Source organism: Nyctereutes procyonoides, unplaced genomic scaffold (assembly GCF_905146905.1).
Source record: "Nyctereutes procyonoides isolate TBG_1078 unplaced genomic scaffold, NYPRO_anot_genome, whole genome shotgun sequence".
NCBI lineage: Eukaryota > Metazoa > Chordata > Mammalia > Carnivora > Canidae > Nyctereutes > Nyctereutes procyonoides.
The window spans coordinates 2,249,052-2,274,748 of record NW_026575025.1 but is presented as its reverse complement, the minus strand read 5'-3'; the positions used below and the strand labels follow the sequence as shown (position 1 = coordinate 2,274,748).

Below are 25,697 nucleotides of genomic sequence, written 5' to 3'. Positions count from 1 at the left end.
GGGGTCCTCGGCCTACAGATGTCTGCAGAAGGAAGACTAAGCAATGTTCATAGAGTAGGTGGGGATTTGAGGACTCCTGGGCAGTTCACTCCAAAACCCTTTTTACTCTGCCAGGCTTCCAAGGGCTAGACTTTCATCTTTAAGGATCTTTTCTTTTGGGTCTAAATGTACCTATCTCTAGGAAGGGTGGTAGGTCAAGAGGCATGAGGGTTGAAAGGTGCTTCTGCAGCCCTGTCTTATGACCTGATAGATGGGGGTTGGAGGCTTGAAAGCTGCTGATCCTGCCCTGGGGGCTTGGCTACAGTGGGGGTGGGAGGGAGCTCCTTCCTGAAGATCCAGCTGACCCACAGTAAGGGAAGAACCACCCAGGCTCCTCTCACCTCCAGCCTGGGGACCTAGGAGGTGCCAAAGGACAGTTTCAGAGAGAGATCATGGTTTGAGGGCTCCCCTTGACTGCAGAGCTGCTAATGCTATACCCCCAGCTCTCTTGCCCCCGCAGGGGAGCATCCCAGCACCCCCTCCAGATTTCTTCCTGCACATGACTTTAATGAGGCTGCCCAGAGGAGTCTAATCAAATTTCCATGTGTCACTAGCCAGTGGCACCTGCAGCCCTACTCAGGTACATGTCTCCTCTGTGGGGGCAGAGGCTCTGTACTTTGGCAGAGATCAGGGATCAGCAGGTGCTGTGGGACTTTGGGTTGCTCCCAAGGGCTTCAGCAGTTACCTGGATGACAGGCTTAGCTGCTCAGGAGGGATTTAGATTCAAAAAATTCCCCATGTCTCACCACAGCCACTAGCAAACAGGACAGTCTCCCTCCTTCTGTTCAGCTTGTTGGTAACCTTTACTCAGCATATCTCCACTTCCATGGGAAGTTACTGAACATGTACTCTGCACTCAACATGGAGCTAAAAGCAGCACGGGGTTCGAGAATCTTGTAAGGAGACAAGATTAATGTGTACAAAAGGTCTCATGATATAGGAATATTCTTGGGAACAGAAGCGAGTGTCAGAGATAAATTGTGGGGTGAGAATGCTGGTTCTAGGGCAGCATTCGAGACTTAGGTGTTTAAAAAATATTTGTTATAAAAATGAATAAGTAAAAACCTGGAGGTTGGGAAGGAGATGCAAATAAATCAGAACAGAGAGATTTTAGAAGTCATCTGGTCCAACCCAGAGATGTTAAGTGACTTGCCCGAGTCGCACAGCAAGGGCTGGGGTTTGAACCAGTGGATTCTGTGCCTGGAACTCTTTTCACCTTCCCACTTTTGCTTCTTGGGCTTGGGTTTTAAAGGATGGAGATTTTGATTGGGCAAGCTTTATGGGCAGACAGGACAAGGAAAGCACCATAGGCAGAATGGATTGGCACAGGCGAGGGTGGCATGTTAATAGAAGTGTGAAAAAGCAATATTTATTGAGCACCTACTGTGAGGCAAGCACCAGCACTGTGTGAGCTGAGAGAAAATCTCCACAGGGAAAGCCTGGACAAAGAGGCAAAAAAGAAAGGAATCAGGAACCAGAGCATAAGGAGCCTCGAAGGTCAGGCCAAGGAGGCCAGCTTGGCTGGTTTTGAGAGCAGAGGCTGTCCAGATTGTGGGTTGAGCGTTTTGTGCCCTGGTACATTTCTTTTCCCCAGCTCCCATTTGCTCATCCAGGCCACTGAAAGTAGAACATCTCACCCTCTGGGGCCTCAACAAAGCCCAGAATAATTTTCTTACCCAGATTCCTCTTCCTGTGTGTATCTGAATGGATTCTGAGGGGTCCCCAGCTCCCCAGTGCTGGCACAGGTTGTACTAGGAACTGTCAAGGGCATCCTTCCCAGCACCACGCATCTGTCCTTTCCAGCCTTGTCCTCCCAACTCCACCTGGAAAGTACTGACAGCTCGGAGGAGCACAAGCCCAAGGGGATCCTGGTCCTACAGTCAGGAATGCTCTGCCTCTCAGAGCCTCCAGCCTGTCCGGCTTCCCCTTCAGGAGTCACATTTCCTGCTCTCTGCTGCTCCAGGGCCAACCTCAGACTGAAAACAAGCCCAGCCTCATTTCCTCTGTTTAACTGCTCCAGCGACTTACAGAATCCCTGGGAGAGGAGGACATGGCCCTGCAACATTCTCCTTCTAGAATAAGCCTTGGCCTGGCTGGCAGAGTCTCTGATGGGCCACAGCATACAGAACCTGCCTTGAAAAATTCAGATGATGGGCTGGAAAGGGGGGTGCCAAGCCTCAGAGTCATCACCATGCTATGTCTCAACCCCAGAGAGGCAATGCAATGTCTTATTTAAGGATACAGATCCTGGGATGAGGTTCTTAATTCTACCACTTACCAGCTGAGTGACCTTGGACGAATGAGCTTAGTGGCTCTGTGCCTCAGTTTCCCCATCTGTAAAAGGAAGGAAAAACCAGGATAGGGTCGCTATAAGGATTCAAAGGTCTCTGGCACAGACATCTCCAAGAAATATTCACCATTGTTTTATAATTATTGAATGTGAATTATTCAGACATAGCATAATTTATTAAACAAATATGCATTGAGAAATATCACGTTCCGGCCATGAGGGACACAAAGGTGACTATAGCACCCGATGGAGGTTTCCAAGGGCTGGGATAGCATCGTGTGCATTCCTGTGTCTGCAAGTTCTGCAGTGTAAATGTTTATTGAACTCAACTGCACTGACACCATTTCTGTCCTCGAGAAATTTACAGCCTTTCTGGGGTAACAAACACATATAAAGCTCAAGCACTAATTACAGGGTGGTGTGATTAAAGAATGCTTGAGGAAGGGATGATTTCCATCTCAGAACCAACCCTAACCATAAAGAGTAAGTGTATGCTTTACTATTTATTTACTAAATCTTCACGATGGCCTCAGAGTCCAGCAGGCAGTTTTGTTATTTTTCAGACACATCAAGTATGTTCCTTACTCAGGGCCTTTGCTATTTCTGTTCCTTCCACCTAGAATGCTTTTCTCCCAAATAATCGTGTCATTTGTGCTCCTGATTCATCTAGGCTCAGAGAGGCCTTCCCTGATCTCCCACCTAAGTGGGAAATCAAACTGTTTCCTCCTCATCAAACTCTTTCCCCTTCACTTTGGCTTCTTTTTTTCTCTATAGCACTCCTGGCATTACTTCGTAGAATATCTGCTTTCTAGGTGTCTTCCCCACTAGAATCTGAGCTCTGTGAGCTTAGAGCCCTGGTTCCTTGCTCACTGCCTCATATAGCGTTGATGCACAGAAGGCACCCAATAAATATTTATTGAATGAATTCATCTATAAACCCTTTTACGTCTTATTTAATCCACACTAAACTCCATGTGCCTAATTATTACTAATGCCCTTCCTTCCATTTTACAGATAAGAAAAGTGAGGCTCAGGAAAGCTCCCTGACATATATTCATCAGCCTGTTTATATCCCACCTTATTCCAGAAAGGATTTAAGATGACTCAGAGAAGTAGAAATCTCTGACCTGATCCAGTAAGTGGCAGAGTCAGGACAGGAGCCCCCATCTTCTGGCTCTGTTCTGTTTACTTTTTCCACTCCACCGCTGTCCCGTGTGCCCAGCCCTGGGTTGAATGGTGTGATGCTCACAGAGGCGTTAAGGAGAGAGAGCTTGTGTGGGGGCTGGCCACTGCCCACCGATGTACCCTCAGAGTTGTGATGAAGTGGGAGATCCTAGCAGGTGCAAGAGGTGAAGATCGGAGAGTCCGCATGGAGAGGATGGCCAGACGGAAGGCGAGCTTCGGATTCCAGCCCGGGCAAGCCTAAGCCTAAGGCCGGCTGGCAGCCTCTGACTCGGGCTGTCTCTGGCTGCTGGGCTGGGCTTGTCCTCACCTGCCTCTGGCCCTCCCATGCCGCTCCTCTTCCCAAGCAGCCTCCTGCCCAGCCAGCGGAAGGCGCCTACGAGGCCTGTGGTCCTCTTCTGGGGCAGCCGGCCGGCCTCTCGCGGGGGCCCCCGGTCAGGAAGTGCCGAAAGAGGAAGAGAGTCGCCGCCGGGCAGGATGAGCGTACTGGGGGCTGGCCACAGTACCGGGGCAGGCTGCGATGAGGCCACAGCCCTGGGCCCCGCGGAGGCGCTGGGGACAGAAGAAGGGGAACGGCCGGGGGCACTGAGGCAGATGTGGCGCTACCGCTCCTGGGACGTGCCACAGATCCCAGCCGAGGCCCCCCAGACACAGTAGGTACTCGAGGAGGCCCGGGAATGGGCTCGGGGACCTCTGGGCCTCTGTGAGTCCTTTATCTGGGGTGGGGTGGGGGTGGTGGCACACGTGAGCTTATCTACCAGTTGTCCAACGGCTCTGCAGAGGCTCAGGGAAGGGCAGAGGGGTCTTCGACAGGGCAAGGGGAGTTCTGGTGTTTGAATTGTTGGGGGGCAGTGTGGCAGGAGGCTGGGCTGAGGGAGCTAACAGCAGAGGGATCTGGGAAGAAGAGTCCCTTCCCCCCAGGAGTGTGGTAGTGGGTGTTGTAAGACTGTGTGCAAACTCCAGCTGCCTCTGGTCTCCTCCCTCAGAGCTTAGTGTCAGAACCATTGTGAAACTTCCTCAGAGGGACCCATGCACCCCAGAAGGACAGTGTCAGGGCCGCTTGGGGATTTCACTGCCCTCTTCCTGGTTCCCCTGGCACTTGTGCTGGCTGGAGGGCTGGTGCCCCACCTCCCTGGGTCAGACCTTCTCCGGAGAACCTTGAAGGATGCTGGGAGAAAGTTCTGACCTCCTGGGTGCTGGCTATTCCTCAGAACCACAGGCCTGCCCTCAGGTCACGGCCCCAAGCGTTGGTGATATGCCGCTGGCTACGGCTGGAAAATGGGCTGGGCTGCCAGAACCCTAGAGGAGAGGGTGAAAGTGAAGGTGACACAGGATGTGGCTTCGCAGAGAGGAGTGCTAACAGAAACAGCAGGCAACTGATGTGGGCATCGGGGTGGCAGACTTTGGGAGGAAGGGGATCCTGTTTTCCAGGTTCCTGGTGTCTCCTGCCCATTCCCAAGCATGAATGCTGGCTGGGCCAGCCTAGGGGATCGCTCTCTGATTCCAAATGCTTTCCTCATCTCTTGAGGGGACCACCTCTGCTGCCTTTGGGGGTGTGTTTGTGCGTGTGTTTGCGAGGTATACTTCTGGGCGGGTGATGGGTGCATAAGAGGGACATGGCAACTTGCAACTGCTGTGGGGGGGCAGGCGGAGGTGGGTATCTGTGAGTAGGAGAGAGATGTGTATGTTCCCTGTAGGTGTATATGTTGGTGGATGAGAATATGGTTCTTATGTGTCTATATGTGTGCATGTGTAAGAGGCATGCAGGTGACTCCTGCAGTGTAAGAGATCTACAGGCTCCATTGGATATTGTATTGGGAAAACACTACATGTTAGGAGTGTGCCAAGGGTGGGAAACAACTGTGAAGAGCTGAGGAGAGATGAATTTGTATGAGAAACGTGTATGTTCCTTGTTGGTGTGTGCCAGGGTCACTACATGACCTTGGTCCTAGCATATATATCTGAGTGTGAGGCTGGGTGGGAAGTGTGAGTTTAGGTAAGGAGAGAGCATAAGTATGTGTGAGAGGCGTGTTTGTTCTGTGTCTATGGGGAGCACTGTGTGACTTCTGCGCCTGTGGGTGTGATTTGGGAGAGCAAGAGGGTAAGAGAGGAGACTGAGCGGTTGGGAGTGGGTACAGGGTGTGCAAGAGAGGCGTCTGTACCCGAGCGGCTGCGGGAGAGAGGGGGTGACAGCTGCCCTCGCGGGTGTTCACTCGTGAGCGTGTAGGTTGTTCGGGGAGGGGCTAAGGGGAGGAAAGGCTTGTGTGCGCCGGGGCGTGCCCAGGGCAGGTGTGTCGGGCCGAGGAGATCCTGCGGGATCCGCGAGGACCAGCGTGGGGGGGGGGAGGCGGGACCCCGAGGCCCCGCCCCCGGGCCCCGCCCCTCCCGGCCCCGACCACTCCGGCCGCCGGGGCGGGTTGCGGCGCGGCCCACGGCCGGCAGAGGGCGCTGCGAGCCGGCGCCGCCGCGCAGCCGAGGGGGCGTGCTCGGCGGCGGGCAGGCAGCGGCCCGGCCAGCTATGCGGGGTCCTGCGGCCGCGGCTGGCGGCACTTCCTGGAGCGGCGGCGGCCCCTTCCCGGGCACCTGGGCGTGGGGCGCGGGGGCGCGCGGCGCGGGGCGGGCGGAGCGAGGGCGCGCCATGGCCGCGGCAGGCGGCGCGGAGCCGGCGTGCTGAGCCCCGGCCGCCCGCCCGGCATGGGCGTCTCCCGCGGGCCCGCCGCCGGCCGGGGCTAGGGCCGGATGGAGCCGCGGGACGGCAGCCCCGAGGCCCGGAGCAGCGACTCGGAGTCGGCCTCCGCCTCGTCCAGCGGCTCCGAGCGCGACGCGGGTCCCGAGCCGGACAAGGCGCCGCGGCGCCTCAACAAGCGGCGCTTCCCCGGGCTGCGGCTCTTCGGGCACAGGTGAGCGCGGCGGCGCGGCGCGGCGCGGCGGGGCGGGGCGGGGCGGGCACCGCGGCCGTCTCGGGACGGACTTGGACGGGACGTGTCCGCCGGGCTCGGGCGCCGCGGGCTGTTTGCGGTTGGCCCCGCTCGGCTCGTCCTGCGGCGTCGGGGCCCTGGCGCGGCCGCTTGGCGCGCCTCCTCCGGGGTACCCAGGCAGGGGCAGCCTCCAGCTGCGCGCAGGGCAGCACCGGCAGGTGGGGTCCCCGTGACCACTCACGCGCCCCTTCTTGGCACGGAGAGATCAGGCTCCCCCCTGAGCCTCCTGGCCGCAGTGGGGGGTGTGCAGGGGGCGGGGGTCATGCCGCCCCCCACCCCCGGGCCTCGCCGGGCCGCTTGCCTACCACCCCTGCAGGGCATCTGCAGAACATGGCCTCTGCTGATCCTGGCACGACACATGGCTGTCCCAGAGTACTGGCCACTGAGCTGATCGCTCATCACTTGAAGCCTCTCCTGGAGGTTGGGGGTGCCTGGCCACCTGTTTGTTCTGTATTGCTCTGAATTAGCGGAGAGACCCCAGCCTCTGCCTTGTTAGGCAGTGGGCATTTTTCCCCTCTGCCCCGCATCCAGCTCTTGCTGGGTAAGGGGTGGGGTGGGCTGCAGCCTGGAATCTTTGCTGGCTGCTCAAGCTCCGTCCTGCCCCCTCCTCTTGCACACCAGATGTCACCGTCTTATGCCTGGGACGGGGTTGACCAGGACTCTGGTGAGGACCTGGGGAAGGGTGTGGAAAGACTGAGTGCAAGCCGCTCATGGCGTGTGTGCCAGCATTGGCTGGGAGCCGCTTCCTGCCATGCAGCCCTGGTGTAAGGTGAGCGAAGGTGGAGCCCCGTGAGTACCCCACCTGGCTCCCTGGGCTTTTTCCTGACTGACCACTGCCCTCCTGCAGTGGTCAGGGAGCTTGCAGCCAATCAGCTAAGGACCCCAGAGGCTTGGACTCTGATCACTTGGAGCCTGCCCAGGTCCTCCCTCTCAGTTTTCTTCAGTTGCCCTGGCTTCGAGGCATTCGGCACACCCCCTCCCCGAGCTTTGCCCTGACCCTTCCCAGGGTAGACTTTACCCACCAATAACCCCGGGCAGTTTTTTCTCCTGTCGCGCGGGTTGGCAAACCTGTAATGCTGACCTATGCCCTCTGCCAGCCTTACCCTGACCAGGGCCCTGTTCTTTGTATCTGTGTCACCAAGCACATGCAGAGAGCAGGATTCTCACACTGCCAGATGGAGCTCCGTGGGCTCTTGTGAAGCCATGCAAGCTTCAATGTCATATAAAACAGGCAGAGAGAGCGAGGCTTCCAGTACCTCTGTTTTGTCACCCACAGCCCTACAAGATGGAGCAGTTTACACCTAGCTCTGCAGGATGTAGCCTCCAGTGTTCACAGGCTCCGGAGGGAGAGGGAGGGGCTCCACCAGAGGCTTCCTGTCCCTGCCCACAGGGTACCAAGTGTTGGGCTCTTGTGGCCTGTAGCTGTGGCCCCTTCTGAAGGGTACAGGTTTGTGCGTGTAGGGATGATCCTCAGGCACGTCCAAGGGCAAGAACAAGAAGCAAGAGAATCAGCAAATACCTTCATGGAATTCTCTAAGCAGGATAGGTGTTGTATAGATGAGAAAAAACTCAAGCTCAAAGAAATGAATAGTTTGTCCAGAGTCACCCAGCAAGCAAGAGGGAGAGGGAGAGTTTGAACTCTAGTCCAAAAACCCTTTCTGTCTACCAGGCTCCCAAACAGAACATCACAATGACCTAGGGAACTTTAGGAAATTCAGATTCCTAGATCTTATCCTCAGCATGCCTGACTCATCAGGTCTGGAGATTGGGTCTGGGTGTGTGTGTGTGTTTTAAAGCTTCTCAAGTGTTTCTAATATGCTACCAGGTTTGAGGACCAAAGTATTACATCTCTCTGGGGATGGTACGTGATCTGATAGGCTGTTTAATAAGAAAATCAAACAGTACCTCTGGAAGCATGTGAGGAGCGTCTCTGCATAGTAGCACTGTGCTGGGGCAGTGGGGTATTCAGAAATGAATATATTTGGAAAAGCCAGTAGAGTCAGGGAGAGGGCAGTTGGGAAAAAGACTTTCCTGAATGACCTGGAAACTCAGAGAATCAGATGCCCCCTGGGGCTGACCCCCTACCCCTTGCGTTGGTTGGAGAGAGGGGGCAGACATTTGGGATAGTACACTTGCTCTGGGCATTGCTCCTTTAATGTTTTTTCTTTGGTTGAATCACCTTTGCCAGTTGCATTTTCAGGTGAAAGTCGCCAGTGCCGTGGCTGGAGCCAGCCCCTCCCCACCATCTTTTCCTCGGTCTCCATGTTCATCCTTAACCAGGCTCTTGCTTCTTGTTGGGCTTCCATCCTCTGCGTTTAGCCCATCCTCAGACCTTGGGACTGAGGGACCTGAGAAGTGAATTGACAGTGGCCAGAAGGAAGGACCGATGGTAACAAGTAGATTGGTGGTGGCCGCTGAGGCTGCATTCAGATCTTGACATGGTGCTTGAGTTCTATAATCAGTGCTCTGCTGCGGGCTTGGGAGGGGTAGTGGTGGTACATGGGCCTCGCGTTTGCCATCTCCAATCTGGGCAGGTTGAACAGTCTGTGAATGGCAGCCTCTTTGGCATCTTCCTTAAAGAGGCTTTTCCTTAAAGCCCATCTCAGACCCCAGCAACTGGCTTCACTCTCTTGGAACCTGGGAGCAGTAACAACTTCTTCTCTTTTAGCACAGCAAGACAAAAAGCTAGGCCCTGATCCTCCCAGTTCCATTCCACCTCATGGATCCTTGCGGGGGAGCCATCAGCCCCTCCCGGAAGAATAGGTATAGGCCCTGCCCAGGACATATGGGTTTTCCTCTGTCCTTATCCTTCAGATGCTATTGGCCTAGGGGGTGGTCAGTCAGAAGCGGGAGGGAAATTGATTCCACCTTCTTCTGCTCTTCCAGAGCCCACATGGAGAGAGGACTCACTTATCCTCTGGCATGGTCCAAGCAGCCTGACCCTGGGCAGGTCACACAGCTTGTGGATTAACTGGTTTTGCACCTCAGGGGCATCAGAAATTACTTGGCACTTCACACGCCTAGACATAAGGAGCCTGGCCCTGCAGAGCCCCTGGGAGCCTGAGCATTGGCTCTGTACCCCCTGCCCTTCATTAGTGCTCAAAGTCATCAGTTCCCAGAGGGTAGGAAATGCACCTGTGGAACGAGTTTGAGACAATAGGTCCCATTTAGAGGTGATGCCACATGGCCCCAAGTGAGCGTAGTCCAGACTGGTAGAGGGTGCCCACTGGGCAGCCTGAACTGAACTTTGGGTTGGATTTTGCAGTGCTCGGGAAGGTATGTGGTGAGGGATGCCTCTTGTAGAGGTGAGAACCCCTGTCTGTGGTGCCGGGATGTCTGGGAGCAAAGAAGCCTCTTTAAGTGGCTTGTCTTACTCAGGCTAATACTGGGAGTGGCCCGGGTGTCCAGAGGACCAGGTGCAAGCCAGAGTCCTGGATTCCTGACGGAGAAGAAAAAGGGACTCCAGTAGCTGAGGTGTGGCACCAGTTTACCCCATTCTGCCTAGCCCCCGCAACATCGTGTACCAGTGTGGAGCAAGCCAAGGTTGGGAACTAGGAGAGGTGTCTGTCTGTCTGTCTGTCTCTCTCTCTCTCTCTCTCTCTCTCTCATCTTCCTCTCGTCTTCCTCCACTGCCACACACTGGCCAGAGTCTCTGCTTACAGGTCACGGGAGAGGATGGGCTACTCTTGTCATTTTCTCTCCGTGCTGTCCTCCAAAAATGTCACATCTCAGGATGCAGAGCCACCCCAGCTGGCAGAAGAGAGGAGGAGAGACGATGTCCTCCCAGGCAGGGACTGAGTGACCCTAGTCAGAGAAATCCTAGGCGCTGGGCAGCTGCAGGTAGAGGAAAGAAAATCAGACCTGCTGTCCCTGGCGTCCTAGAGCCCTCTCCAGAATTCACCCGTCATCCCCCCAGGCAGAGGAGGAAGTGAGTGAGCACATGGCCCTGAGGCTTGGCCTGTACTGGGCTCTAGGAGGAGCAGAGATTGGGTCCCTGTATCCCTGCAAAGGCTCAAGAGAATTTCAAGGTCCAGAAGCAGATGGGCAACTTGTCTTTGCAGTATTGCTAGAGCGACACAGGGGGGCGACAGCTACCGTCATGGAGAGGGTGCTGGGAGGGGAGATTCTCCTTCCATCCAGTGCACTTGTCCCAAACACCTGCTGTGGGTGGACCCACAGACACCTCCCCTGCCAAGTAAGTACCTGATGCTCTGGCTGCCAGGGCAGAGCCAGTCAGAATGAGGCAGAAGGCAGGCGGGGCGGGAGCTTCCCCAGCCCCTGGCCCAACCCCTCCCCCTCCCTAAAGATTAAGGCACAGTGATGCAGCCCTGACTGGGCCACGGTCTCACAGCTAGCTAGGGGTTATCTAGGACCCAACACTGGTCCCCTGACTCCAGTTTCATGTCAATTTGTACCGCATCTCAGGACCTCACGGCCTTCCTCGTTTTCTCAGGAATCCTCATCTGGCAGCTTTCACCCTACCCTCCACCTGTCCTTCTCCCTGCCCTCTCTTCGTCTCCTTCTGGAGGCTGCCGCCTGAGTGGCTCTGTAGGTCATCGTGGGAGACAGTGTGAGTAAGAAGGGGGAATTGCCACACCTGCATCCAGGCTCACCAGCTCCCCTTGTCCCTGGGCCAGATTAGTGGGTACACCTGTGGGTGGTGCTTCCTGTTTCCTTGGTGGAAACCCTGCTACCCTTAGGGCACCCCCATAGTTCTCAGCATGGGACCTTCGTGGCACTTTAGTCAGGGGTGGGAGCCTTGGAAGGTAGTTTTGGGTGGGAAAAGAATAGGCCAGAGCAGTGACCAAGCGCTCTCGAGGAGCTGCCTATCATTCTGCCATCTTTCCTTTGTGTCCGCTTCCTGATCTGAGACACCAGGTACAGTTAGGTGGTGGAGAGCAGGTTTGGGTGAGACCAGGGACCCCGTGGCCCAGGGAGAGGAGGGGGAAGCTGAGGCCATGAGCACTCCCAACCGCCCCCACACTCGTCTGTATCCAGGTTTGTGATGTACAAACTCATCTTTCTCTGCCAATTAACAGTAGCCAGAAATCTGTGAATCCATCCATTTTGTGTAATCCTTACAACAGTATTGTAGTTGGTTTTATTCCCATTTTACGGATGAGAAACAAAGGCTCAAAGAGGGGACACCTGGGTGGCTCAGCAGTTGAGCCTCTGCCTTGGCTCAGGGGTGATCCCGGGATCCTGGGATCGAGTCCCAGATTGGGCTCCTTGCATGGAGCCTGCTTCTCCCTCTGTCTGTGTCTCTGCCTCTCTCTCTCTCTCTCTGTGTGTCTCTCATGAATAAATAAATAAAACCTTTAAAAACAAAAAAAGGCTCAAAGAGGATAGAGGCCTGGCCTGGAATCATGCCGCTCACACTGGATCTTTTCACGACACAGGCTGCCCCACTTCCTGGCATCCTTTTCTCTTGTTTCCTAGCCCCAAACTGGTAGTGCCTAAAACAGGTTTGAGTGTTCTGCGACTTGAAGAGAGTTTTGTCTTGTATGCAAGTGGAGTGGGACCCGGGAGATGTTCTGTTCCTGGGCCTCAAGGGAGAATTGGCACCAGAATCCCAGCTTCAGGGGCAGCAAAGCTGGGCTGGGGGAACCCTTGGGCCTAGGACAAGGAGAGTTTGAGGGAGAATTGGCTGTGAGCAGGTTGTCATGTGCTCCCTAGCTGGGTGTGGCGTGGAGGGTCAAGTCTGTGATCTTTTATCTTGCTTTCAAAGTGTGGGTTGCAGAAGACTCAAGAGACGTGCTCAGAGGAACCCTTGATATCACCCTGAGGTCATGGGTGGCCTGTGGCCTGTGGCCTGGGGAGAGGTGATTGGAGGACAGCACGGTGCACTGGGCCTCATTTGTACTCAGTGCCTCACGAGCAAGAAAGAGCCCCAGAGCCCTTTCCCTCCCTTTCAGAGACCTCCTCCCCCTGCTCCTGGCAGAGTGCCAATCCAGAGCTCCCACGTAGAGGCCTCTCCTCTGCCAGGGCTGAGCCCGATCACAGCACATGCCAAAATAGCTGTCTGGGAGCCTGGGCCTGCACCACCCACGCCCCAGCATCAGCATCTCGCGGGTTAACAGCTTGCCTGGCTCTCCGCCCCCCCTTCCCCAGCTTGCTGACATTTTACTAAGGCGGGGGCGGTTGTGAAAGGGAGCAAGCTGGTTCCTGCTCCCCAGCCCACACAGACACCCCACTGACACAACCTGCCACCCGCTCACCCTCCTCTGGAAGGCATCCTTTGGGGGGAGACCTTCCGGCCCCACAGACACGGAGTTCCTACTATGAGACAGCGTGAGGAACACAGTTCAGCTTCCCTGCCACTGCTGAATCCATCTGTGGAAGACCCAGAGCAACCCCAGGGAGCTGTTCTCCCTCTTGGGGGTGCGAAGGGGGGTGGTTCTTAGAAATTATCTTATAAATCTTTTTAAAAGCACAAAATATTTTACAGTTAGAAAAGCTAACAGAATCCTGTAACACTCGCCACTTAGTTCGGTCAAATCTTAACCATCATGCCATCTTTATCTTAGATAGAGGTAGAGGCCCTGTGTCTCCCTCCCCAGAGGAAACCACAATCCTGTTTTTTTTTTTTTGGTGTTTGTATTCTCGTGCCTTTTAAAAACGTTTCCTACATCCTTCCATCCGTAACAGCATATAGTATTGTTTTGTATGGTTTTGCACTTGACTAAATGGTGTACCATACATATTCTGAGTTCAGGTTTTTTTCTCCATATCATTTTGGAGATTTAACCAGCTAGAGGCATGAGCCCTGGTGTTCCCATTTTGGGTGCTCTATACTAATCCTTTCTATAACTGTATGGCAGCCTATTTGTGCAGTACCCTGTTGATGGTCATTTAGGTTGTCGGTGGTATGTTTGCCATGGGAAGCAGCCCTTCAGAGACTGTTCCAGTACAAGTCTCCTTGTGTGCTTGGTTACAGGGTGGTGTATCTTCCACTTAGTTGTTGCCAAGCACTGCTCTAGAGCAGTTGTCCTCATTTTTAGGTCTTTGGAGTTATTTCCTTTAAAGTTCTGCTCAACTGAAGAGTCGGTTACCATGAACAAACTTCTAGGCTCCCATGAGGAAGACAGGGTGGGTATTACCCTCATGTATTAGATAAGGAAATTGAGGCTCAGACAGGGTAAGAAACCTGACTTGAGGCCCTGTAGCTGAACCGCTTTGGACCTTTGAGTCTAAGTCCTTGACAAAGCTCTCTGTCTCCGGCAATTTCTTGGAGACGTTTTAGGCACAGACTCAAAGGCAGGAAAAGGCCCTGTGTGTGGTGCGTGGAAGCAGGGCGGTGGCGGTGGCATTTGGGGGGGGGGGTTGACAGCTGATTCTGAGAAGCTCTTCTAGGGGATGGAGGAGGGAGCAGCACAGATAGAAAGCTCAGAGAGGGAGTTAAATTTTGAATGAGGGATGAGGGGGCATGCTGCTCTGGGCAGATGGGGAATGGGAGCCTGCTGCAAATACAGGAGAAGGCAATGAGAGGACCGGCCACGAGGGAAGACTGTTCCGGGGGCCAGCAGGGGTGTGGGAGACTCAGAGACATATGGGCAGCTCCGTCAGGGATCAGTTTCAGCATGTGCCTCTGAGACACCAGAGCTCAGCCCTTACCAGGAACTTGTCCTCCTAGTGCTGGCCAGAAGGCCTCAGGAACCAGCCAGCCCCTGGGTCGATGTGCCTGAAGCTCTTTGCTCTCAGCTTAATCAGGCAGCTGAACCTGGACCATTCACTTTTTCCTCCATTCACTCTTTCTTCCACGTCCCACACTTCTAAACCCTGGGGATGCAATTACGGGCACTTCGTGGTCCCGGGGGTTCACAGTCTGGTAGGGGATACCAAACTAGCGCTGGTGGCCAAGAATAACCAAGAGAAAAGGCCTGAGCGTGGGAGCAGCTAACCCCCGGGAGAGGGGGCTGGGAGGAACTTTCCAGCAGAGCCAGTGTCTGAGCCAGCTCCAAGAAGACAAGAGCAAAAAGATGAGAGGTCACTGAGCAGAAGAGGGGAATGGTATTCCGGACAGACTGCCCAGTGCCAAAAGCACAAGCACAGAGAGAACCCAGAACTAGAGAGGGAGGGGTTTCAAGCATAGACCTAGAGCAGACTCCTGGGTTCAAATCCCAGCTCTGCCATCTACCAGCTGGATGACCACAGGCAAGTTATTTCATCTCTTTGTCCCTCAGTTTCCTTACCTCTAAAATGGGGGTAATAATACTAATAATTTTTACAAAGTTTCATGAGTTGAAATTTGTAAAATGCTTATTAGAACAGTGCCTGGCAAAGGCTGTGTCATCTGTCAAAATGTAAAGAAGTTCAGAAGAGATGGCACAGGAGGCCGAGAGGCCAGTTGAGTCCAGGCGCAGGGCTTTGCATTTTGCTCAGCTGACAGTGGAAGGCTATTCGGGGGTCAGTGGGCACCCTGGGATGAAGTGTGGTGCTGGTGGGAGGATGGCTTGGAGAGGAGGCTCTAGAGGAATGAGTCAGTCAGTCATTCCACAGACGTTTCTCCAGGGCTTTGCAGGAGCCTCACCCTGAGATGGGCTGGAAGACTGGGGATGCTTCAACAAGGAGCTCAGAGTGGGGGCCTGGGCCGACCCCCCAAGCTCCTGAGTCACCCTTCCTCTCCCTCCTTGCCCACCACCCTCATGTTGCCAAGTCCTCCTGTCCAGGTTTCATAAGGAAAGTCATGGAAGCATGGAGTGGACCATGGCACCTAGCCCTGAAAGGGGGCTCCCTCATCACTCTTTGGGCTCTGGAGAGGAGAGGAGAGGAAGGTAGCTGCTAAAACAAAGGCTCTTGCCATCCCCTTGTGCCTGACAAAGAGAAGTGGCCTGGGCTGGCCTGGGCCCTGTGGTCAGTCCTTGGGTGCGGTGCCTGAGGTGGAGGAAGCCCATCTCTTCCCTTATGGCCCTCGCCCCTCCCCCACGGAATTCCCTTTTCCTTCCTTCTGAGCTGATCGGTGGTAAACACTGGACTCACTGCCAGGCACTGTGCTGGGCATGCCCAGATATACTGGACCTGGCCCCTGGTCCCCGGGAGCTTGTGGCCTGGTGAGTGGGTGGATGGGAGGAACAAGATATGTGCATTTGAAAGAATTAGGACTTCCAGGGGTCCAGTGGCAGAGAAACCAAAATGAGTGATGTGACCAAATGAGTGATGTGGGGTTACTAGTGAGAATGGTGAATTCTTGGTTGGGACAGCTGTGAGCAGGTGGGGTTTTGATACGAACTGGGAAGCAGCCAGTATTCTGGGCAGAAGGGATGCTGTGTGCAGGGACACAGTAGTGGGCTTGGGCAAGGCCACATTGGGGCACAGAGAATAGGATGGCTTGGTTAGAGCTCAGGGGTTTGTGTCTGGGCTGAGGAGGCTGGGTTAGTGCCACACTGCAGAAGCCACATTTGCCAGGCCGGAGGTTTTGGAATTCATTCTGAGCTAGTGGTTCCCAAAGTGTGGTCCTGGAGGTGCCCTAGACCCTTTCAGAGAATTAGTGTGGTCAGAACTATTGGCGTAATAATACTTTCAGAGCCGCCCTGGTTCACGCCCTTTTCACCGTGTTAGTAGTGACCGTGCAGAGGCAATGGTGGTGTGGAGCAGCTGGCCCTCTGACACAAACCAAGGCAGTGGCCCCCACACGAACTAGAAGCCGTGGTATTCTTCACACTCACCACAACAAAATGCAGTAAAAAGTATTAATTTTATAAAGCCCAGACCCTCGAGTATACATCTTTTTAAATATTCTGTATGAAGAAATGTGAAATCTAAGTCAAGGCAGTTTTGCAGACTGTGATGGTTGTCTTGAAAAGCAGTCTTGGGCAGCCCTGGTGGCTCAGCGGTTTAGCGCCGCCTCCAGCCTGGGGCGTGATCCTGGAGACCCAGGATCCAGTCCTACGTTGGGCTCCCTGCATGGAGCCTGCTTCTCCCTCTGCCTGTGTCTCTGCCTCTCTTTCTCTCTCCGTGTCTCTCATGAATAAATAAATTAACTCTTAAAAAAAAGAAAAAGAAAGAAGGAAGGAAGGAAGGAAGGAAGGAAGGAAGGAAGGAAGAAAGAAAGAAAGAAAGAAAGAAAGAAAGAAAGAAAGAAAGAAAGAAAGAAAGAAAGAAAGAAAGAAAGAAAAGCAGTCTTGCTGCTGAGTTGCAAGCTGTACTAGTTACTTTTTTTAAGGAACACCATTTTAACTTGAAAGAATACCTGGCAGACAAAACTCTTCAGAGTTGGGTATTTGGCAGACATTTTCTCAAAAATGAGTGAAGTGAGCTTGTCACTTCAAAACCAGTATCAGTATTTGTTGCTGATGATAAAATTTGAGCCTTTGAAAGGCAAAAATCAGAATTTTGAAAACCTCGTATGCACTGTCTAGAGCCTGACAGCTTCCCAGGACTGGAAGACTTTTCTGGTGAGACCAGTAGCGACGTTAGCAAGTATGACTTCTTGATTTTGTATAAGGAAATGTGTCAAGTTTGGAAGATCTGCATAACTCAGTAAAATATATTTTCCAATGCTTGATATTACAAAATTCACAATGCAAGATAGACGAGTGAAAAGTTCATTAATATGGTTTCAGATTCCATATAGCCGCTAACCTTTAAGAAACTACGACTTGTCACATTTTGATGAAGTAGCAAAGAAGAACATCCATAATTGCCTGAAAAGGCTATTAAAATACTCTTCTTCTTCTAACTACATGTCAATGTGAGGCAGAATTTTCTTCACATACTCAACCAAAACAACATATCACAACAGATTGACTGCAGAGGCAGATAGGAGAATCCAGCTGTCTTCTATTAAACCAGAAATAAAAGAGATTTACAAAAAATAAAACAATGCCACTCTTCTACCTAATTTTTTTAGGAAATACAACTTTTTTAAAAAAAATAAAAGTGTGTATGTTAACATAAACGAGTTTATTGTTTTTAGATGAGTTAATATTTTTTAAATTTCTCAGTTTTAATTTGTAATATGGTAAATATTAATAGTTCTGACCCCCGTAAACAAAACCTTCTGGGATCTTCAGTAATTTTTAAGAGTGTAAAGGGGCCCTGGGAGTTTGAGAGCTACCACACTCGACCCTGGAGAGCCAGGAGTGTAAGCTGGAGGAAGGGGGTGGCATTCTGGACAGGATGGGTGTGACATGGGCTGACCTCTCCGGGACACAAGCCAGGGCAGCTCTGACAGACCTCTCTTGGCAGGGTGGGGAGACCCAGGCTGGATAGTCCCAGCTCAGCCACTTCTGGGCTCCGGCAGTCACAAGCCTCCACGAGTCTCAGCTGCTTGTGGTTTAGCTGGGACGGTAATGCCACCCGTGCAGGAGAATTATAAGCCTTCCGTGTGATAATGCTTGTGAAAAAGTGCTTTGTAAGTTGTGAAAGACTCAACAGATATTTGTTTTTGTGGTTACTTTGATGGGAGCCAGTGCTTAGCTGTCTCAGACGCTTTCCCCCAATCCCAGAACACCTGTCCAGTGGGTAGGAGAGGACATTCGATGGCCAGAAAGGGTGCTATCCACCCCCCACTTCTACCTCCCCAGACCTTCTCTGGGAGCCAAGGCAGGGTCCATGTGGCTCTACCGGGTGCCAGGTGGAGGGGAGGGTACTGGGCTATTGCTCAGGCTGGCTCTGGGGACTTTGGGAAGAGAAGCCAGGAGGCAGGACTGCTGCGCGTGTGCCCGCCCGCCCACCAGCCGCCTGCTTGCTGCAGGGCCTGGAGCTGCCTCTGGGAGAGGAAGTGCAGTTGGTTACCAATCGGGTTATTTTCATAACGGCTGTCTCAGGCTGGGGGGAGGAGGGTGACGAGGGGGAGGGGGCAGGGGAGCAGCCACAGCGGCTCCGCTCACTCTCCAAACTAGGACTTGCTCCGCCAGAGGCCGGCAGCCTGGAGCTGGAGGCAGAACCGGGGCTACCTGCCCACAGGGACCCCAGGCCCCACCCGTTCGCCCACCTCCTGCCCGCCACCCTGCCTTCCAGATCAGGTCAAAGGGGACTACCCCCCAACCCTTCCTTGCCTTCTGCTTCCTCCTTCCTGTATCTGTCTGGGTGGGTCTGGGGAGGAACGGATCATGGTGGGCCCAGGCACCACCATTCCTGGATGAGGCTCTGAAGCTGATGGAAAAGGGAAGGGGAGGGGTAGGCTAGGCTCCTGCCCCAGCCAGACCCTGTTGAGGTCAACATTACTGGCCTGCGGGCCGCCTTTCCTATGCAACCCTGGCTCACCTGCTCCCTGCTGCGCGTTTGTTTTGTTTTGTTTGGGGCAGGCTTCTCTTAGCAAGTAAAGACCTCAGGAGAGCCAGGACCCTGTCTCACCAGCACCCTTCCCCCCGCCCCCCACAGGCCTGCCTCCACACTGTCTCCACCTCCTTCCCTCTGACCTTCGGGCTGTAGGAGCAGAGCACCCAGAGGTGGCTTCTGACCAGTAGCCCCTGGGGAGGCCTCTCCAGACCCTCACTCTGGGGCCACTATGCACCATTCCCAGCCTCCCTGAGGAGATGGGCACATGGGGCCCTGCTCACAAGGGGGGATGAGAACCCTGGCCAGATCCCATGGGGTGTCCTGTGCAGGCACCTCTGGGGGCCAGGCCTGCTATGAGGGGCAGAGGGCATTTCTTACCGTATGAGCAGATACCCAGGTGGCTCTTGCTGCCAGACTCTGTTCTTCATGTGGTGGATGGTGGCTACCCCAGGGACTCCTGCTTCCCTTTCTGGGTTCCCACTCCCACCACAGGCAAAGACAAAAACCCCAGGAGATGGCACGATCCACACACCCTTGTGTCTGCTGTGGGTGTAGGCTCTGCCATGCCCCTACCCTCTGCCAGGTATCAAGTACTTTATACCATCATCTCATCAGAACCTCCCTTATGCCAACCTTCTCAACTGGGTAGTATCCCCCCATTTTGCCGATGAGAAAGTTGAGGATGAGAAAGGTTAGTTGATCCAACCGGGAAAGCAATGGGAGGATTCCAAAGCCCTAGGGCTTTTCCACTTGAAACTAACATAGGGAGGGAGATAGTCTGGGCTGGGAGGCTGGGAGTCTGGTTCTCCTGAGCCAGTAGCCAACGAAGCTGGGTTGTTGACACCCGCTCACCCACTGGCAGCTGCCCGTAGCCACACTCGCTGCTGTTCATCAAGGGCACATGGCCGGATGTGTGTCCCTCCTATAGCATCCTTTGTCTTCCCCAGGCTCTCAACAGCCAGCTGGAACCCTTGAATCCTTTCCCATCCTGTTCCCTTTGGGTGTGACAAGCTTCCCTCGGGTTCCCCGCAGAAGGCTCAGAGGCAGCCATTTTGCTGTGCTATTGGTGTCAGAACCCTGCGGGGTCTCCTCCAGTGACCTTTACATGTGGTGTGTGGTATGCTGAAGATAGATGGCAGAGCACGAATCGAGAAGACACTGCTGCTTAGAGCTGTGCTGTGGGGAAAGGCTGGGACACGCCTGAGGCCAAGTGGGGCTTCTCAAAGGACCCAGGAGAAGCCTCAGCAGAGATAGGAAGTCTGGAATCAGGCTATTGCTGACCAGAGGACAGAGGTTTCTATGGAGACCAGAGGAGCAGGAAGCATGGGGCCTGGGGGGAGGAGGCATTGGGAACATAGAGGCATGGGTGCTGTGCAGGACAACTTGTCATAAAATATCAGCTCAGCCAGTCTCGTAGTCTCCTTGGACAAACAAGATGACTGAGGCCCATGCGGGGACGGCTTTGCACGTGGTCGCACGACAGTGGCCTGGCCTAGCCTGCCTTGCTCCCCACTCAAAGTGACTGCACCGCCAGGCAGCTGATGAGACTCCTGGACGGTTGGACTTGGGGTTCCCTGGCAGCATGTGGGCTGGAGCCCTATGGAAGCACCCGTAAGCTGCCGCCCTGTTGTGAGGCGGCCCCTACCTCCTGGCCCCACTCATCAGTGTGGGTCTGGGCCCTGGCCACTGCCCCAGACCTCATCGCCGCTCACAGGGTGCCTGCAGCACCTCCCCCCTACTTACTGTGGCCTTTTGTTTTCTGGGTGACACTAGCATCAGGCGGTGTGTTCGGGTGACTAATCTCCTCCAGGCTGGGCAGCTGTCACAGGGCAGCCTGACCAGACGGGCGGGGAAAGCTGACACCCTGGGGGAGTGCTGGCAAGCCAGTGCCCAGGCAGCAGTGGGCAGCTGGGCCTTCAGGCTTCTTTTCCTGGGTACAGAGCAGACCAGAGTCAGGCAGGCCTGGGTTCAGGTCCCAGTCCTGCCACCGAGCGGCCTTGTGACATGTACTGCACCTGTTCAAGCCTCGTCTCTGTAGTGGAGCCACTGATCCTGCATGCCTCATAGGCTTGTGGTGGGGATCAAGTGAGATGATAAATGAAAGTACTTGCTTAGGGCCTTGTCCATTGTAGGTATTCAAGCAGTTCAGCGGCCTTTATTGCTCTTATCAAGGCTCCCCTTCCTGCCCCGGCCCACCTGAGTCTCAGCCCCATTGCCCAAAAAGAAAGATCCTACTCTCCTCTGAGCTTCTAGAGTACAAACTTTGCCTTCACGCAGACTTGGGTTCCGTCATCGGCTCCCCAATGGCTAGCTGTGGACTTCAGGCAGCTTACCTCCTTGTGTCCCAGCTTCCCGTCAGGAACATGGCATGATGCAGGACCTATTTTTTCATGTTGCTCTGGTTTATAAAATGATAACGTGTGTTTATAAAGGGCTTAGCAGAGTGCCTGGCCCATGGAGGGCACTCAATAAATGTTAGCTCTGGTGATAGTGATTTTCATAGCTAGCCAAGAGCTCTCTGCCCACGCCCGTTCACTTGCCCTCAGAGCTTAACTCCTGCCCTTCTCCCTGTCGGAGGAGGGACTGTAACAGGCAGAGACCAAGAAGAGCCAGGCAGTCTCGAACACTGGTTCCCCAGGCACACTGCCTCCGTTGTTCCCTGGTCACAGGAGCTCAGATGCCTTGGCCCTATGTGCCTCTCCCTAAATACCTCTGTACCTATCCAGGGCTTCAGCCTGGCATTGCTTGCCTGGACTCACAGGGTAGTAGCAGATTAAAGAGTGGGTGAGTGGGTGATGGGAGAAACAGGCAGTCGGCACGTAGCTGTGGGCCTGGGTCCTCGTCCTCAAGCCCTGCGTCCACCACCGTTTGTCCAAGGCTCCCACCCAACATGCCTGACTTCCTCTAGGCCCTTAGCAGGTGGCCGTATGTCTCTTGCTGGCCCCAGGCAGATGTCCCATGGCTGTGACTTGGACCTCTCTGTGGCTGCCAGGGCCCAAGAGATCACTTGATGGTGGGATACAGGCCCTGGGCATTCTGGAGGCATCCTCCCTACCCCTGCCCCAAGTATACCTGGCTTCCTGCCCTTCCCCCACTGTTCGGAAGAAGTGAGGGTACAGTAATCCCAGCAGCCTGTAAGAAGGGGCAGCCAGGAGTAGATGAGCTGGCGAAGGAGGCTAAGAACGGGTCAAGGGAGGGTGGTTTGAGTAAGGATAGTCCCCCTGGCTTCTGCCTCCCCACAGGAGGGAACTCTGGGTATAGAGTTGGAGCTTCTAGCATTGGTCCCCAGGACACAGTGCAGTTCACAGGCTCCCTTGGCAGCAGGGCTGGAAGGGTTTTCAGACCTCACCCGTCACCTGGTACTTGCACACATGGGGGATCCGTCCTCGGCGTCTCCAGAAAGGTGAGACAGAGCAGTCTAACATCAGGAAAGGGCCTGCTTTTAGCCCCTCAGAGATAGAGATGCACACCCAGAACATACCTGAAGGCTTTCCTCTTGGCTCAGGCCTCTCATAGCTTCCCATGTAGAGTCCCCATGGGTGAGGACTGGGGTGGCTCTCTCCCTGTATAACTCCCCCAGTCTGAGGGCATTGGTCACCAGAGCCCTTTGATCCCTAAGTCAGATCCTCCCCTTGTCTGGTGCCCAATCTCTGCCTGACCCCACGGTTTGGGGCTGAGTCTAGGGGTCTTATCTGGACTGAATTTCCTTTCAGAGAGCCTCCTTTTATTACCATAGCTTACTTTGTGCCATGTCCCAGGAGGGGACACCTAAACCTAACCTGCTCTCAATTGGTAGCTAAAAAAAGGCCCAATGAAAGGGCGGGGGAAAAAGGCTTCTCCTTGGCCCCTCAGTCTGTAGAAGCCAACTGTACACTGGAACCCAGGACAGTGGGCTTCCCGTTTCCTTTTTTTCTTTTCCATCAGCTTCAGGCAAGGGAGTCAAAGGCCAAGGCTTTGTGGTTTATGGTGCCTGGACAGGGGAGCCACATGGGTGGCTGGAAGCCCCTTGTACCCCTTGTACTCTTGGGGCAGCAGAGGGTATAACTGGGGAGAGCGGTAGTGCTTCCAACAGTAGTGCATGTGGGCTCCCCTGAGGATTCTGTGGTACCCTCAAACAACCTATTTATGGAGGTCAGAGGCCGTGGACCCCTCCTCCTTCCTCCCTGTGTCCCTTCTCTGTTCAAAGGGCAGAGGCTGTGACTGGGCTCCGGAGCATAGGATGGGCCAGAGCCTGACCCAGCTCCTGATGCTCCCGGTCTCTGCCCAACAGCCCTCCACCTGCCCCTGGCATGGAGACCTTCTTTAGGAGACGCTTCCAGCGGAAGGAGCCAGGCCCCGGGGAGGGGCAGCGGCGGCCCAGCAGCGTGGGTCTGCCCACAGGCAAGGCCCGGCGCCGCTCCCCTGCTGGACAGGCCTCCTCCTTGCTGGCACAGCGGCGCCGCTCCAGTGCACAGCTCCAGGGCTGCCTCCTGAGCTGCGGGGTGGGGGCCCGGGGTGCCAGCCGCCGGCGCTCCAGCACCGCACCCCCTGCCTGCAACCCCCGCTTCGTCGTGAATGAGGTGCCCACCGCACAGCCTGCCACTGTTGGGGCGCAGCTTCTCAGCACACCCTTGCTGTTGGCTGGGCTCATAGGCATGAATGAGGAGGAGGAGGCGTCTCGGGAGGAGGACGTGACAGTTGCGGCATTGAGTGCCACCCAGCTGGGCGCCAGGAGACCGGGCCCCTCCTTGCACCGGGGCACCCTCCTGCCTGTGCTTGGCTGCCTGCGCCGGCGGCGCCGAGCCTCCTCCCACCTGCTCCCTGCTGACGTGGTGTATGACTGTGCCCTCTGGGGCCTGCATGGTTACTATCGACGCCTCAGCCAGCAGCGGGCCCCAGGCCCACACCCCGGCCCTGGGGGCCGAAGAGCCTCAGGCACTGCAGCTGGTGCTCTGCTGCCTGCCCGCGTGCGCCCGCTGTCCCGCAGGCGACAGGTAGCCCTACGGCGCAAGTCGGCGGGACCCCAGACCTGGAGTGCCCTGCTTGCGTAGGTATAGCTGCGGCCGGCAGGGCAGTTGTGCAGACCCCGAGGAGGCTGGCCTGGAGGAGGGACCTTGAGGCTCTACCTGGCCTGAGGGCCCCCTTCTTGGGAATAGCTCTGGATAGTGCCTGGAGGCCAGCGCACCCTCCAAGGGCAATGAGGAGGGCTGAGTCTCCTGCTGGGAACTGCTTAGGGTCCTAGGCTGCCATGGCACGGGTGTTGTAGTCCCTGCCTTGGCCAGGGGTTGAGGTCACGGTGAGGGCAGAGATTGCAGGTAACACGAGGGGAAGGGAGTAGAGTTACCAGGTGCTCAGCTGGCCTCAGTGATCTCCTTTTCTGTAGGAAAGCCATCACCAAGTCGGGCCTCCAGCACCTGGCACCCCCTCCTCCCACTCCCGGGGCCCTGTGCAGTGAGCCAGAGCGGCAGATCCGGAGCACTGTGGACTGGAGTGTGAGTGGCAGGGTGCTGGGAGGGAGGGACAGGTGGGTACCAGCCCCTGCTGGGCTTGGGGAGCTGCTGCGGGAGGAGCCCATGGACCTTTGGGGTCAGGGCAGACCTCCTGGGGTAGCCCGGTTTGAGCCAAGCCCTCAAGAGCGGGGGAAGTGGGAGGAGCGCCTGGCTGGCTCAGTTGGTAGAGCTTGCAGCTCTTGATCTTAGGGATTGTAAGTTCAAACTCCACGTTGGGTGTAGAGATTACTTAAAATTTTTTTAAATCTTCAAAAAAAAAGAAAAATGGGGACAGTGGGGAAACAGGATGGAGCAAAGTAGATTGTGGTGGCTGGTTTGTCTTGGGGGAGAGGTGAGTTGGCAGGGCAGGGACTGACGTGCTGGGTAGCAGGTTGCTCTGAGCATGCTCATCTCATGGTCTAGGAATCCGCGACGTATGGGGAACACATCTGGTTCGAGACCAACGTGTCGGGGGACTTCTGCTATGTTGGGGAGCAGTACTGTGTAGCTAAGATGCTGGTGAGTGAGCTCTGGGTGGCATGCTGCCCCCTGCTGGTGGAGCGAGTCTAGAAGCCTATGGACAGACCTGCAGGCCTGACAAGGGAAGATGGGAAGACTCTCACTTGACACCCCTGCTGTGGGCTGCCTGAGGATGGCAGAGGGAATGGGGGCTGTGTTCTTTCTGATGCCAGGACTGGGAATTCCCAGTGAACACAGAATTCCCGGCTGTGCTGGGGCAGATGTAAGGATTTCTCTTTCTGCCTGGGGCAGCATCCTGGAGGTAGTTACCTGGTGCCTCAGGGCCCTCTCTTTGTTTTCTGCAGCAGAAGTCAGTGTCCCGGAGAAAATGTGCAGCCTGCAAGATCGTGGTGCACACCCCCTGCATCGAGCAGCTAGAGAAGGTGAGTATGGGTCCTCAGCCTTTCCTGCTCCTCCCTATTGAGTGCTGAAGTCATTTTAGTACATGCACGTGTGTATCTCTGCACACATATTTACGTTACAAGCATTGTGTGGTGAAGAGCCAAAGACCTTGGGGCTGAAATGTCTGCCTTTGAATCCTGTCTCCCCCCATAAGCTCCCCTGTCCCCACTGCCCAGAACAATCCTGGCACAGCGTGGTTGGTGCTCACTGACTGTTATTCGGTGGGATGAATAAATAAGTGACGGCCAAAACACCATTTTATCCGCACCTAAGTTAGCATTTAGAAGGGGCCGTTGTCTTGCCGAAGCTTGGCTCTGTCCCCTATATGCTGCTGCTCTAGAGACCTTTCCCTAAGGACTGTTGTCCACAGTGTGTCTACAGCTGGTGCCACGTCTGGGCCCTGTGCTTCTAGAGGGAAGTTGGGGGAACTCTGGGTAGGCGTCCAGGCAGAGGGTGGGAGGGCTCCCCAGGCAGCAGAAACCCATCAGCACATGGGAAAGCCTGTAAGACTAGGACCAGCGTGAGCAAGGGTAACGTGGGCCACTTGCCCCAGCCCTTAACCCAGAGAGTGAGGCTTCCCTTGGCAACTTGGGTGCT

At 54.9% G+C, this 25,697-nt stretch overlaps 1 protein-coding gene across 13 annotated transcripts in view; it reads left to right on the top strand.

The window, feature by feature from the left end:
• DGKZ (diacylglycerol kinase zeta) overlaps positions 1 to 25,697 on the top strand; it is a 40,921-nt gene that overhangs the window by 4,981 nt on the left and 10,243 nt on the right. For 2 of the 13 annotated variants that reach the window (XM_055310168.1, XM_055310165.1), the window contains exons 1-4: positions 3,863 to 4,164; positions 24,074 to 24,182; positions 24,603 to 24,698; positions 25,004 to 25,081. In XM_055310168.1, coding sequence (XP_055166143.1) covers positions 3,989 to 4,164; positions 24,074 to 24,182; positions 24,603 to 24,698; positions 25,004 to 25,081 — 459 coding nt within the window. In that variant the 5' untranslated portion in view covers positions 3,863 to 3,988. Of the gene's footprint in view, positions 1 to 3,862; positions 4,165 to 6,119; positions 6,412 to 18,340; positions 23,738 to 24,073; positions 24,183 to 24,602; positions 24,699 to 25,003; positions 25,082 to 25,697 lie in introns of those variants that run through there. The other 11 variants (XM_055310188.1, XM_055310182.1, XM_055310155.1 and 8 more) reach the window with 9 other exon arrangements.